Source organism: Actinia tenebrosa, unplaced genomic scaffold (genome assembly GCF_029948245.1).
Source record: "Actinia tenebrosa isolate PJP-AT-01 unplaced genomic scaffold, QUT_ActTen_1.0 PGA_scaffold0__85_contigs__length_37466705, whole genome shotgun sequence".
Classification (NCBI taxonomy): Eukaryota; Metazoa; Cnidaria; class Anthozoa; order Actiniaria; family Actiniidae; genus Actinia; species Actinia tenebrosa.
The window spans coordinates 4,638,518-4,652,513 of record NW_028292569.1 but is presented as its reverse complement, the minus strand read 5'-3'; the positions used below and the strand labels follow the sequence as shown (position 1 = coordinate 4,652,513).

The window sequence follows — 13,996 nt, the reverse complement described above, 5'->3', positions numbered from 1 at the left end:
AACCATGGGCTATAGTCCATGCTTTTTGCCCCAAAATGGCCAAAAATGACCTATTTTACATCCTTCATAAATAATGCATATCTTCCCAAAAGGTGTGAAAACGGACCAAAATCGATCAAAACCATGGGCTATAGTCCATGCCTTTTGCCCCAAAATGGCCAAAAATGACCTATTTTACATCCTTCATAAACAATGCATATCTTCCCAAAAGGTGTGAAAACGGACCAAAATCGATCAAAACCATGGGCTATAGTCCATGCCTTTTGCCCCAAAATGGCCAAAAATGACCTATTTTACATCCTTCATAAATAATGCATATCTTCCCAAAAGGCGTGAAAACGGACCAAAATCGATCAAAACCATGGGCTATAGTCCATGCCTTTTGCCCCAAAATGGCCAAAAATGACCTATTTTACATCCTTCATAAGTAATGCATATCTTCCCAAAAGGCTGTGAAAATGGACCAAAATCGATCAAAACCATGGGCTATAGTCCATGCCTTTTGCCCCCAAATGGGCAAAAATGACCTATTTTACATCCTTCATAAATAATGCATATCTTCCCAAAAGGTGTGAAAATGGACCAAAATCGATCAAAACCATGGGCTATAGTCCATGCTTTTTGCCTCAAAATGGCCAAAAATGACCTATTTTACATCCTTCATAAATAATGCATATCTTCCCAAAAGGTGTGAAAATGGACCAAAATCGATCACAACCATGGGCTATAGTCCATGCCTTTTGCCCCCAAATGGCCAAAAATGACCTATTTTACATCCTTCATAAGTAATGCATATCTTCCCAAAAGGTGTGAAAATGGACCAAAATCGATCAAAACCATGGGCTATAGTCCATGCCTTTTGCCCCCAAATGGCCAAAAATGACCTATTTTACATCCTTCATAAATAATGCATATCTTCCCAAAAGGTGTGAAAATGGGCCAAAATCGATCACAACCATGGGCTATAGTCCATGCCTTTTGCCCCAAAATGGCCAAAAATGACCTATTTTACATCCTTCATAAATAATGCATATCTTCCCAAAAGGTGTGAAAATGGACCAAAATCGACCAAAACCATGGGCTATAGTCCATGCCTTTTGCCTCAAAATGGCCAAAAATGACCTATTTTACATCCTTCATAAATAATGCATATCTTCCCAAAAGGTGTGAAAATGGACCAAAATCGATCAAAACCATGGGCTATAGTCCATGCCTTTTGCCCCCAAATGGCCAAAAATGACCTATTTTACATCCTTCATAAATAATGCATATCTTCCCAAAAGGTGTGAAAATGGACCAAAATCGATCAAAACCATGGGCTATAGTCCATGCCTTTTGCCCCAAAATGGCCAAAAATGACCTATTTTACATCCTTCATAAATAATGCATATCTTCCCAAAAGGTGTGAAAATGGACCAAAATCGATCAAAACCATGGGCTATAGTCCATGCCTTTTGCCCCCAAATGGCCAAAAATGACCTATTTTACATCCTTCATAAATAATGCATATCTTCCCAAAAGGTGTGAAAATGGACCAAAATCGATCAAAACCATGGGCTATAGTCCATGCCTTTTGCCCCAAAATGGCCAAAAATGACCTATTTTACATCCTTCATAAATAATGCATATCTTCTCAAAAGGTGTGAAAATGAGTCAAAAGTGTTACCAATAAAAAATACATATTAAAAAATGATTCCATTTTGCATCCTTTATTCGAAAATTCCTTGAAATTTTATTGTTCGTAATCTGAAATTTATGAACTACAATTACTATTAGACATCTAAATTGAAGGAATCAAGTAATCTCTTTTTTTGTTATAAATCACAAGTACGACTCTTTTTATTGATTCTGGAATGAATATTTTATTCCTTGCTTGTCTCGTGCCTTCATTAATAATATCTATGAATGACATAGAGCAGCAGGTAGGGGGACTCGCGATCGATGCCAAAGATATACGGGTTTAACTCGCGGATTTACGAAGACGGGTACAGCAGATTTATCGCAAACGGAGGTTAAAATATCTTATAAATATACGATGCACGAATGTAAGAAGTTCGTTAACGACTTTTGCATAATTTGTCTAAGACCTAAAGTTATCGTACCTAAGCCAGAACCCTTTTGGTGTTGTGGTAAAAAAATGCAAATAGAAGATGACACGTCAGCACAGTGTTACGAGTGTGGTAAGAATATTCGTAATGCCGTACCAAATGCTACCAAAGAGCAATATTACGCCAATGGAGGTCGTAAGAAAACGCCATATAAGAGATTAAAATACTTCAGGGACTGGATGAGTCATATCCAAGGTTTACATCCGATATATTTAAGCGACGAAGTAAAGAAGAAAATCATAGACCATTTAGAAGAGCCAACCCCGCAAAGTCTACGGAAAACGCTGAAAAAATTAAAACTAGGGAAATATTACAAAGCTATTCCCTATCTTTTGTCTGAAATTACCGGTAAGTCTATTCCCGAGGTTTCTGATATGACAAAAGCCGAGTGGATGTTTTGTCGGCTGGATAAGGATATTCCTTATTACCCTGACGTAATCTACGAAATATTTTACGAAATTGACCCCAACCACCCCCTGTTAGGATGGATTCCGAGAAGATAGTGAATCTTATGGCATAAGATGAGCGAATAGCATAAATCTTATGCCATAAGATGAGCGAATAGCATAAATCTTATGCCATAAGATGAGTAATTAGCATAAATCTTATGGCATAAGATTACGCGTAATTTCCAGACTGACGTTCAATATGTAAATAGATCCTGTCACGCTTTTTTCAAAGCAGATGTTTACTGAGCAAGCTTTCTTTGAAGCTCTTCTTTCGCTTCTTGGTAAATCTTTTTGCGAGATTCCTCGGAAAGATCTTTTACGACTGTTTTTTTATTCCTTATGTCCGTCTTTAATTTCTCGTATTTGTCTTCTTCGGCCAGAATAAGCGAGAATTCTACGTCGTCTATCTTTCTGTCACGCAAGGCCTTTGAGACAAGATCGGTAATAGTATTTACTTTAGCCCTAGATAGAGCTATTGTCGTGTCATGCTTGGATATTTTCGTGGATAGCTTTTTCATAATACCCGTAGCAACAGCCGAAATGATACCACAAGCTGCCCCAACGCCGGCCAAAGGAACTCCAACGATTATTCCCGGCCCAGTAAGCGAAGTAGCAACGCCAGAGCCCGTTAACACAACAGATATGGATCCTGAAGTTATCGCAATCTTATGTAGCGTACTCCGGGCTCTAACGTACTTTTTTCTAACTTTTTCATAGTGTTTTACCTGCCCTTCCAAGTAAGCCAGGATTAAGTTCGCTTTATTCAGACGAAAGTTTTCGGCGTTTAGTTCATTAGGTGTAGTATAGGGAACATCTGGGTACAACTGAGGTGCTGATGGTATAACATCCATTATATATACTAATGTACGACGCTTTTGGGAATGATATTGAGGAGCAGCCACATCACGACAACCGGGATTACTGGAATTGGAGAGCATTTAGGAAGATGTTTCCGCATGCAGACCCTAGTAAGTTCGAAAGGAGACCCGATGGGATTTACTATGACGGCTCTAGGATGTACAGCAACGAGGATTTGAAACCTACGCTGGTCGATCAGATAGACAATCAACTGAAGAATTCTGGTTATGTTAAACCCACACCAACACATCCAAAACCCGTGCAAGGTTGGTCAAAGGAATTATTGCTTGGTACCGGTACTTATCCGATACCCGCGGTTTCATTTGATAAACATCCAAGTTTGGATTTGACATTGAACATGCGGATCTCTAACAACCATTCCTTTTCGTTAAAGGTGCGAGATATCTTCAAAGACGTACCCATTAATCATACCACCGCTAAGGAATCTCATGAATGGTTAAGTGGTCCTAACATGCGTTATTGGCCGCAGCAACTAAACTTTGCGGTTTGGTGTGCCACCAGCGGCTGCGGTGTAAGTGCGAAGTTGATGAAGAATTCGATATTTATGTTTCACTTCCACTTTACCGTCCGAAGAATACTGCATGAGATGGGTGTTATTGCGCTGCCGGGAGATGCCACGTTTTATCCAAGAGATAATAAATACAACGTTCCTGCTTACGACCGACTTTGTAAGGAGTTTGGTGTTGTAGGGAAGGATTTTAGATGCACTGTCGGTGCTAACAATGGCTTGGGGCATATTTGGGCTTATTGGGGGATTGGTGGGCACGAGCTAAGCAACAGGGAAGTTCATGCATTGAATCTACGATGGAACACTGGGTATCATAAGGAAACTCACGACAGTAGCACCTTCTTTGAACCAAATGCCAAAACCACTAAGGAAGTCAGAGACGGACCTCTGTTCAAAGACGAGGGCGGTAAGTATGCAGGGGCTAACCCGCTGATTATCAAGATTACCAACGACGAGCAAACGAAGCAATACTTTAATTTCATACCCCCAGAAGGTAAAGGACTAACCAAAGCCGGCCTTGCCCGTTTGAACCGCAGCATAGAAGCTTACGTGTATTCCATCCTTGGAGCTCAGGTAAACACCCGATCGAGTATAGTGGGGAATACCGGCGCCGCAGAAGAGACGCGAGCCGAAGCCTTGATCTTATTCGAAAGTTCGATCTTGGAGGGCGACATTAGCAAGGGCGTACAGCGTTACCAACTAGCTATACAAAATTCTAAGGCGAGGTTGGACTATGCAGTAGCCCCGGGTTGTTGGTTAATGCCTAGTAATTTATCTATAAATACTGGTTCTGTAGTAGGATACAACAACAAACTTCAACGAGCTACTAAGGATATGAAGTTTGGGGTGAACGACGTGAACTCTGACACTCTTAGGAACATCCCCCATTTCGTGGAGAAGTCAAAAAAGTCGCATGAAACGAAGCTACCCGTAGTTAAGAAACCATCAAAGAAGGCCCTGCCTGCGATACCTGAGGAATATGACCATAACTTACTAAAGGTCGGCTTAACCGCTGCAAGCATTGGTCTGAGCTATTATATATGGCGATGAACAACCCCTACGTAGCTGGAGTAGATTGTGTTTATACGACTTACACAGGCGAGAAAAAATACACCCAGGCATCTTGGGTTGATGTCACGGGCATGTCCGTGAATTTGAACTACTCAGGAAAGAAATTGATCCTTTGTAGTATTTGCATTGGCACGAGCAGCCATGCCAACGTGGGCTTCAGGTTCCTGGATGAGAATGGCATACTGCAGCCTATGCGTACGAAAACGAACAACAGGGAGCCTGCGCATTTCTCCGTAGAGCCGCCAACGAATAGCGCTGAGAATCTTACGACTTGGACTTTTCACATGGTTGCTGATTGTCATGGGAAGGTAAAGCTGCAAATACGCGTAGACGACACTGGGAGCGTTTGCGTAAATAGCATAGAAAATCAAAGGGATACGACCTATAACCACGAGACCTGATAAGCACTCTTACGGTGCTTAGCCTTTAGAAGCAAATTTATTTGCTGAAATATATGAATCCACATTGGAAGGAAGCCCATTACGCTTATTACTTAAGGGATGAGCGGTATACTGATCACACCTGGCTCGATATTGGGATGTGGGTTGAAGTTGGAGGTCTTGCGTTGATCGTTTGTAGCATTAACGTTACCTCGGGGCGGGCGGGAATCATAGGGTTTAGGTTGGTTGACGAGAATGATGAGCCCTTAGCTCCTTATAGGGCATTGACCAACAATCGAAGTCCTACTCATTTCTCGGCGCAGCCATATCCATTTAGTAATGAGGCGTTTTACGTGGCTACGTTTCAAATGGTAGTCAATTGTAAGTATGCTAAGTTACAGATTTACCCTGACGGTAGTAGCAATCTTGGTTATTATGCTTTCATAAATAGCACGGACGGATACGCTAACACCCCCGACAGGACCTGGCATCATAAGACCATTAGTACTATGACCGCTATACCACTAGTTCCGCATTATCAGGGCGGCGCGAATACTATCTTTACTTATCCCCAGTCGAGAACGCCTCGGACACCCGACAACGATAAGCCCGACATAATACACAAGGATAAGATTAAGCCTTCATCTTCTTCAGGAGTACCACCCCAATAGCGACGACCAAGATCCAAATGTTGTTGCCCACAAACTTTAGCAGTTCTCCGCCGGCCCTAAGTGCCAAGGAAACAACCGAACCCAGCAGCCCAGGAAGACCGGCTGCCATCTTTTTTCCCAAGTCCGTCAGCCCACTGCCTAATTTCTTTACGCCCGCGCCCGTAGCCTTAAGCGTGGATAGGATGACTCCTACTACGCTCGAAATAGCAACCGCAAATGCCAGCGGAATACCATACTTCACCAGAGCTCTTTTTACCTTTTCCTTGGTGGTAAGCCCCAGCTCTTTTTCCAGGTTGTCCTTTTGCGCCTGTAATTCCGCGACTCTTTCCTGAAGGATTTCTACTTCCCTTTGAGCTGCCTCCCTTTCTTCCTCGGTACGAGTTTGGTCCTCGATTACTTCTTGCTGCCGCTCTATTTGTCCCTCCAGGTCTTCAATAGCCTGATCTCTTTGCCGGATTTGTTCCTCCTTAGTATTGATTTCAGCCATTAACCGTCGCCGTTCCACTAAAGAGCCGGCTATGGTGGTTTGCAGGTTATCGGTATCGTCTTTAATTAAGTCTAACTCTTGCAGGGCGAGGTTAAGAGCCCTTTGAGTTTGATTTCTTTCGCGTCGAATTTGGGTTCTTTGGTCTACCAGCTCCCTTATTTCTTGATTTTTAAATTCGACCTCCCTCCTATGCGCGTCGGCAAGCCGCTGGTTTTGCTTCATGTATTCCTCCTCCCTTTCTTCCAACGTTTCCCGCAGCGCTTCCACTGAGGCGCCAGAGCTTTGGGCTTCTCCTAAGTCCTCCCGTGCTTTGTCTAATTCGCGTAAGGCCTGATCCACCTGATTTCCTATTTCTTTTATTCTTTCATCTTGATGGGCGGACTTCTTTTCAGCATCGGCAAGTAGCTGACCTTGCTTTGCATATTCTACATCTTTTTCTCTTAACTCCCTTTGCAGCTCCGCGGCACGTTTTTCCGCGTTGGTCCTTTCGGTTAAGTTGTGCAGCCTTTCTAACAGGCTTCTAGTAGCACGCTGAAAGCCTCTTAATCTCAAGACGTCACCCCTAACGTTGCCCTCCTCATCAAAGAGGTTTTGCGGTTTTGTCCAGCGGTCTTTGTCGGGAAATCTTAAGTCTTGGACGCTTATGAGGACTTTGTTTCCCTTTTCCGTGAGCTTTACGTCGTCAGCATCAAAGTTGTCGTAGCGCAGCTCTAGCTCCTGCTTTGCCCACTCTACGGTTTCCCGCGCGGCTGCTTGCGGCTCGCCCATGTTTTGAAGCTCTATGTGCTCACGCGGAAACGTGTACTCGCGTGCTTTGGGATGTCTTAGGGCCTTTGCAATTCTATTCCTTAGGGAATCGTCGACTTGTTGGGTAGGAAGCAGCGGTTCTTCGTCACCGTCGTTAATGTCAGCCTGACCTTCCTCAGTGGTGGGATCGAAGTCGGGGTCTGTTCCTTCTACTTCCATTATATATGATAAGCTCAAAGTTAAATCCCAACGTATTACCTAAGCAGGTTGGCGGACTAAAAGCAGAACGCACCTTTCACCGGGTCACATTCACACCTTCTAGCGCAAAGCCGGGGGAGACGCTGTACGTAGGCGTGCCCCGCCTAACGGATAACCTAGTATTGGTTCCTGGTACCTTGGCTTTAAGGTTTGACCTAGCAATACAACCAAGCACCAAGGACAAGCGCTATACCGTCAATAATGTGGGTAGGAACCTCGTCTCTAAGATGAGAATCAAGTTCGCAGGGGAATCCCTCTTGGATTTGAATAGGTACGATTTGTACACCACGTATAAGGATCTGTGGCTAACAGCCTTCGACCGTGCACAAAAGATAGAGCAGGGAATTGGAAGCGTTATCCTTCGTAAGCTTCGCAGCGATACTAACCCCGCGCCTACGGACTCCAGTGGAGCAACCGCAGTAGCAGACGCAACGAGGGTAAAGACCGCCTATGGTAGCAAGTACGTTATCCCCTTGGATTTCGAAGTAATTACGAACCATGGCGCGTATTACCCCAGACAGTTATCCGAGTTGCAGTTTGAAGTAACGTTAGCAGACACCACGAACGTTATAGGAGGAATGGACAGCGCAATCAGTGGAGCTGTGGATCCCTATTCTATCACCAACTTAGAGCTGCAGTATGAGACCGTGTACAGCGAAGAGCTGGCCCGTAGCGCTGGCATGGAATACAGCTCCGGTAAGGCATTCCTTTACGACCACGTAGTGATGTATAAGACATTTAGCTTCTTGGATAAGACGGATGAGGTTATCAACCAAAGCATTAACCTCCCCCGAAGAAGTCTCACGGGGTTAATGTTGGTGTTTGCTAAACCCTACGAGGCCGGTAAGCGCGACTCCGAAGCCTTTCACAACCCTAACATTACTAACGTCGGCGTGAATATTAACGGAGTCCCAAACAAGGTTTACTCCCAGGGGATAAAGCCCGCAGACGTGTACAGGGAGGCAAAGCGCAAGTTTGGCGACCAAATTAGCCCCGAGGAATTCTTTAAGGATAAGTATGCGCTGTGGATTGATATGCGCACCATCAACGACGAAGACCTGCATGGTCAGGGCTTACGTCTAGTAAATACGCAGGATGGCATAACATTGGAGATCAAGCGCACCAAAAACGCCAGTGCGGGCGACGGTGATAAGATAAACTGCTACGTTTTCGTGGTGTCGGACGCGCAACTGAGCGTAGAAATGAATCAGCTAAAGAGCGTTGCATATTAATGTTAAAATATTTCTTAAATATACAATGCTTCGCGTATTTGAAAACAACGACACCAAACTGCAATGCATAGTGCAAGGCGAAACTTTGTACTTCAAAGCAAAGGAGGTGGCTTTGGCGTTGGGCTATGAGCGCCCTAGAGATGCAATTAGAGCACACGTATCTGAGAAATACCAGAAAAAATGGGTTGATCTACAAGGGGCTGCGAATCACCGCTCCTTTACTACGCAACCAAATGCCGTGTTTATATCCGAACCTGGTTTGTACGAACTGATATTTAGCTCCAAACTACCCAAAGCTGTGGAGTTTCGTGATTGGGTCTTTGAGGAAGTCCTACCCGCGCTAAGGAAAACGGGTAAATATGCAATAGAAAGGCGGTTTGGCGGCCCAAACAAGTTAGTATTCAAGATCGAAAATGAAGCCGACCTACACGCGAAGGTCGTCGACTACACACGTAGGTTTTACCCCGATTTCATCATAGCGCCGGGTCTTGGCGAACTTCAAGATTCAGACAGCAAGCGAATAACCTGCTGGCGAAAAGGCTACCAAGCCGGTCAACCCGACCTTTTAATCCTAAATGCGCATAAGAAATACCGCGGGTTGTGTATTGAGTTGAAAACCCCAAAAGGAAACGGCGTCTTATCCGCGAAGCAATCTAAGAAAATCTCACAGCTTGACGTAAATGGTTACCTAACGATGGTTAGCAACGATTACGACATTATCTGCCGTGCCCTGATGGATTACGCGGATGGCATTCGTATTCCCTGTAAGGGCTGTGTAAAGCGGTTTAAGTCCTACGCCACTTTGAAAACGCACCTAAAGATATTCCATAGGTATAATGAAGCTCAGCTTGACTCACTGGCGTGATCTTGTCCACGGTAAAGCATACGAAATAAAAAATTACGTCGTCTTCGAAGACATCGACCGTTTACGGTTAGTCCTCAAAGACTTAGAAGGTAAGGAATATTCCCTTTGGGCGCCGGATTGCGTGCGGTACGTAATTCAGGGCGAGGAATTCACCCACTTACGCAGCTATGGTAAGGTAAATGGCCGATGGAAGTTTGACATTGAAAGAAGAGTCACTCCATCTCCTCTTTGTAGTTAAGCGCGTCTGCTAAAGTCCGCTGCGCTTTAGGATCCGCGGAGCACCAATGCCCCACAAAGGATCCTTCGGAGAATACCCTGTCGCAATGAAGGCAGGTGTATTTTTTACGCGGTTTGGGTATCGGTGGCGTAATGCAGTCGGCAGGTAGTTCGCAAGTAATACAGTCCATATATTGAAAGGGCGATTAGGAATCCTCCTAAGAAGGCGGCTGCGTAGGCTAGCATATACCTTTAAAAGGGGTCCTTATATTTATTAATGTTTCTTCTTTTCTTATTGAGTTCTGCATACCTTCTACAAAAGGGGTCCTTATATTTATTAATGTTTCTTCTTTTCTTCTTAATAAACAATCAAAGAATATTAATAAATATAAGAGTGTGTTTTGAGACTCTTTGCGCAAACTAAGGACGCCTTTTCCTTACCTCCATGTTTTGAGCATGCCAATCATCAAAGCGATCCAAGTACTCCTTAAAACCGCGGGGATGATGCTGCGGGCACAAGCACTGCCAGATATGATCATCTCCTTTCCTTAAGCCGCCACACGCGTCACAGGGCGCACTCCAATACTCTGCGTTCTCCCAGCGCGTACCTTCGGCGCGGTCGAACTCCGTAAAGCGTTGGTCTATTTCTTTCTTACGAAGAGTTAACTTCCTTATGGTTTCCGCTGGGCAACATCTCGCAGCGATATCACCATGCTCCTCGCATACGACGTCCAAATCATAATTACCACGACATCTATGTTGATGCCATGCGTCGGTTAAGAGCTCCCCGCAGCGCGCACACACATCCTTTAAACACACCCTATTTTCTTGGTGGTATTGCAACATTTGGGGCGTGCTAAAGAGCCGATTGCAATCAGCACAGCGTCTTTCCTTAGACTTCAAACACACCCTTCCTTCCACGTGATATCGCAGCGCCTGTTTACTGCTAAACTGTCGGCTGCAAGTGCCACAGGTGGTGACGTTATCCACCTCTTTAAAACATACCTTCTTTTTTTGGTGATACTGCAAAGCCTGTTTGCTACTGAACTCCCTGTCGCAATCCTTACACTTCATTATATAATAAGAATTTATTAACCCTTATAAGGGATACTTAATAAAGTCCTGCACGCTTTCTTTTGCCCAACCGGCCATCGTCAAAAGCGCACCAAACCTTTCCGCACGCTTCAGACCGCACATTTCATCGTACAATTCCTGCACGCGCTCTTTCAGCCGATCGATCTCCTCCCTTTGCATTTCTATGGTGTCTCTTTTATCTTTTGCGTCGGTGGCAATCCTTCTTACTGCGTCCACTGGGTCCATCGTATATATAATGGATCCGAACCATATTCCTTGTAACGCTCTGATCGTAGGACCCACCGGCTGCGGCAAAACGCAGTTCGTCGTGGAGCAGCTATTAGGACCCTTTAGATACCGCTTCGACTATATCGTGCTACTTTGTCCCACCTACGTGAATAACCGCACCTGGACGGGCATAGGAGTGAAAGATGACGACTTCTTCGTAGATATCTTAGACCCTAACGAGTTATCCAGCCATCTTAAGTTCTGGCATTAGCAATTCCCTAAAGATACACAGACTTTACTCATATTGGATGACATCGCCTGCGGGGACGACGTAAAAAGACGCACCTCCGAGCTCGTTAAGCTCGCTTTCGGCGGCAGACACGACAATATCAGCGTTTGGTTGCTCTCGCAGCAGCTTACCAGCGTCTCTAAGCCCTTCAGGGAAAACATAGGCTCTCTCGTAGTATTTTATACTCCAAGTAAGTCTGACCTGGAAACCATCCTTTCTGACTACGGCGGTGAGATATCCAAGGAACAGTTACACGAATACATGCGGCATTTAAAAACGCACCAACATTCCAAGATGATCTTCTCTTTGAGGTTTCCCTACACGGTTGGAATCTATGATTCCTAATGTATATGGATATTGAGCAGCTCTTAGATGAAGTCCCCACACAGTTAGATGAAAGTAACCTTAAGGAACAACTCAACATCCTTGTGTCATCTGGGAAGTGCAAAGAAATGATAGGCAAGGAACTTACCCATGAGCAAGTTAATAAGCTGTCGGAAGAGGAAGTTAAAAAGTTCCATAAGAGATACGAGGCCGCCCTTGCAAGTAAGACCACGGACGCCGTAGCAGACTCAGCTATTCGACTTGCGACTAGATTGCTTGGACTTGCGCTGCCCATAGACGACGTGGAGCAACTGCGGAAGGACATAAGCGAGGACTATGTCATCGCCCAAGAACTTAAGATAACCTGCGGCTGGTTGTCTTTGAAGTGCGGTAAGTTAATGGCAGTCGCCTCTGCGGCTTTGCACGTGGCTCAGCACGTTGACTTGAAGGAACTTCCGGGCTTCTTTGGTGCCTCTTGGAAGGACTTCAAGAAGGACAGAGAAGTCGAAAAGGTCTTCCAGGCAGCACTTGCTGAGGTACCTGATCAAGTCGCCTCAAGTACTTAGTTAAGTCATCCCCAAGTACTTGGTCAGGTCGCGCCCAGGTTATTTCCAAGTCGTCCTTAAGTACTTAGTCAAGTACTTATCAAGTCCTTCAAGTCCTTAGATATAAATGAGTGAACCAGAGTCGAAGGTAGAGCAGCCCCAAGAGGAGCAACGAATCACCAAGGCTAAATCCCCAGGCAGAGTTGCCGCGGGAAAGAAGCTCGCGGAGATGAATAGGAAGAACAAAGCCAAAAAGAAGAAAAGGTGGAGGAAAGAGAAGAGGAATCCTTCATTAATCCTGGGTACGTCATCGGCGCATTAGGAGTTGCTATAGCAGCAGGTAGCCTCTACTTACAATGGCGGGCAGCAAAGCCAGGGGCGAAATTGGAGCCAGCGCATTACACGCCTACGGAGCCGCCCGTGAGAAGGAGCAAAATCCCTGAAATGGAGTAATAACCTTCTCGCTTTGTAATATAATGTCAACCGCGTTATTGAAAACTGTTGAAGAAGCAGCTATTATTACTTCCATCGTTGCGGGTATTGGTTGGGTAGGTAAGAAAGTGCTCAAAGAAGACTTTACTGAAGACCCAAGCAAGAGCTTCGCTAATTTTGCTAAGATGACCGCTGCCGTAGGCGGGGCTATCATGGTAAAGGATTACCTACGGAAGGAAAAGTACCTGCCGACGACGTAAGCTTTGCTTGCGTCTAATATAAATGGCTAGTTTAATCGCAGGCGGAGTTATTGCAGCTTTAGCATTCACTGGAGCTAATTATGGTGGTCAGTATTTGGATAGATTAGTCAGAGGCGACAAAAGCGGAGATTTAGCCGCCGAAAGGAAGAGGCATGATTTAGCGCTGGAGAAATATCAAAGGGACGTGGCAGCTTGGAATGAAAAAAGACAAGCTTACAGGGATTGGTTGGATAAGAACTACCAAGACAAGATGCAGGCGGATAAGAACTTTGAAAACACAGACTACGCCTTTAAACTTTATGCACAGGCACACCCCACGGCATTAACGGGGTTAAGAAAGCCTCAGTTTAAGAATTACTATCAGCCTTCTAAGAAACAAAAAGATAGTGAGTTGGTCTTCGTAGGAGTCGCAGGGCTGGCAGGAGGCGTAGCTTTGGCGTATCTGCTCTAACGAAGGAAACTGTGTTTCCTGAAATATATGATCGTCTTTTGGAAAGCGATAAAATGACTTTACCACTTACTTGAATCCTCCCATCAAAGCCCATAAGGTTAGGCTGGTTAGTGCTCTTTGTACAATTCTTGGTATATTTAGTCAATGCCTTGATCACTGAGCATAAAGGCGGCGGCAATTATCAAGGCGTATTGCTGCCCGATGGACATTACACACCAATCACACTGGCCAAGGAATTAGCAAAACACGGTTATACGCTCACAACAGGATTGCCGCACGAAATGACCCTCAAACATAATATGCCAAACTATTCAGTAACTTTTGGAAAGTCTGACCCATTGGGATCTTTATTATGTGCTTCAGGCAAGACGATTACCAACACAGCCATACCTGTGAAATGGAAAGTCGATCCTCTTACGAAGGTCTATTGCGATTTAGTCCCTAGTTACAATCAATGGAGAACAGGTCTTCTCTTATTCCAAGTTTCTGCCCAAAGGTAATCCATTTGAATCAGAAGAGAGA

At 44.7% G+C, this 13,996-nt stretch overlaps 1 protein-coding gene across 1 annotated transcript; it reads left to right on the top strand.

Annotated features, from left to right (window-relative positions):
- Nucleotides 1–3,567: 3,567 nt before the first annotated feature.
- Nucleotides 3,568–5,424, top strand: LOC148913313 (uncharacterized). Its single transcript, XM_089025609.1, has 2 exons — nt 3,568–3,681; nt 3,810–5,424. Exons 1-2 carry the CDS (start codon nt 3,643–3,645, stop codon nt 4,992–4,994), a joined length of 1,224 nt encoding a protein of 407 aa, XP_088881735.1. The 5' UTR covers nt 3,568–3,642; the 3' UTR covers nt 4,995–5,424.
- Nucleotides 5,425–13,996: the final 8,572 nt, after the last annotated feature.

Bases quoted from the DNA above. Each gene is read 5' to 3' on its own strand.
- LOC148913313 (XM_089025609.1), top strand. From the start codon at position 3,643: ATGTTAAACCCACACCAACACATCCAAAACCCGTGCAAG. The intron at 3,682-3,809 runs GTTGGTCAAAGG...TTTTCGTTAAAG, and splicing joins ACATCCAAAACCCGTGCAAG to GTGCGAGATATCTTCAAAGA.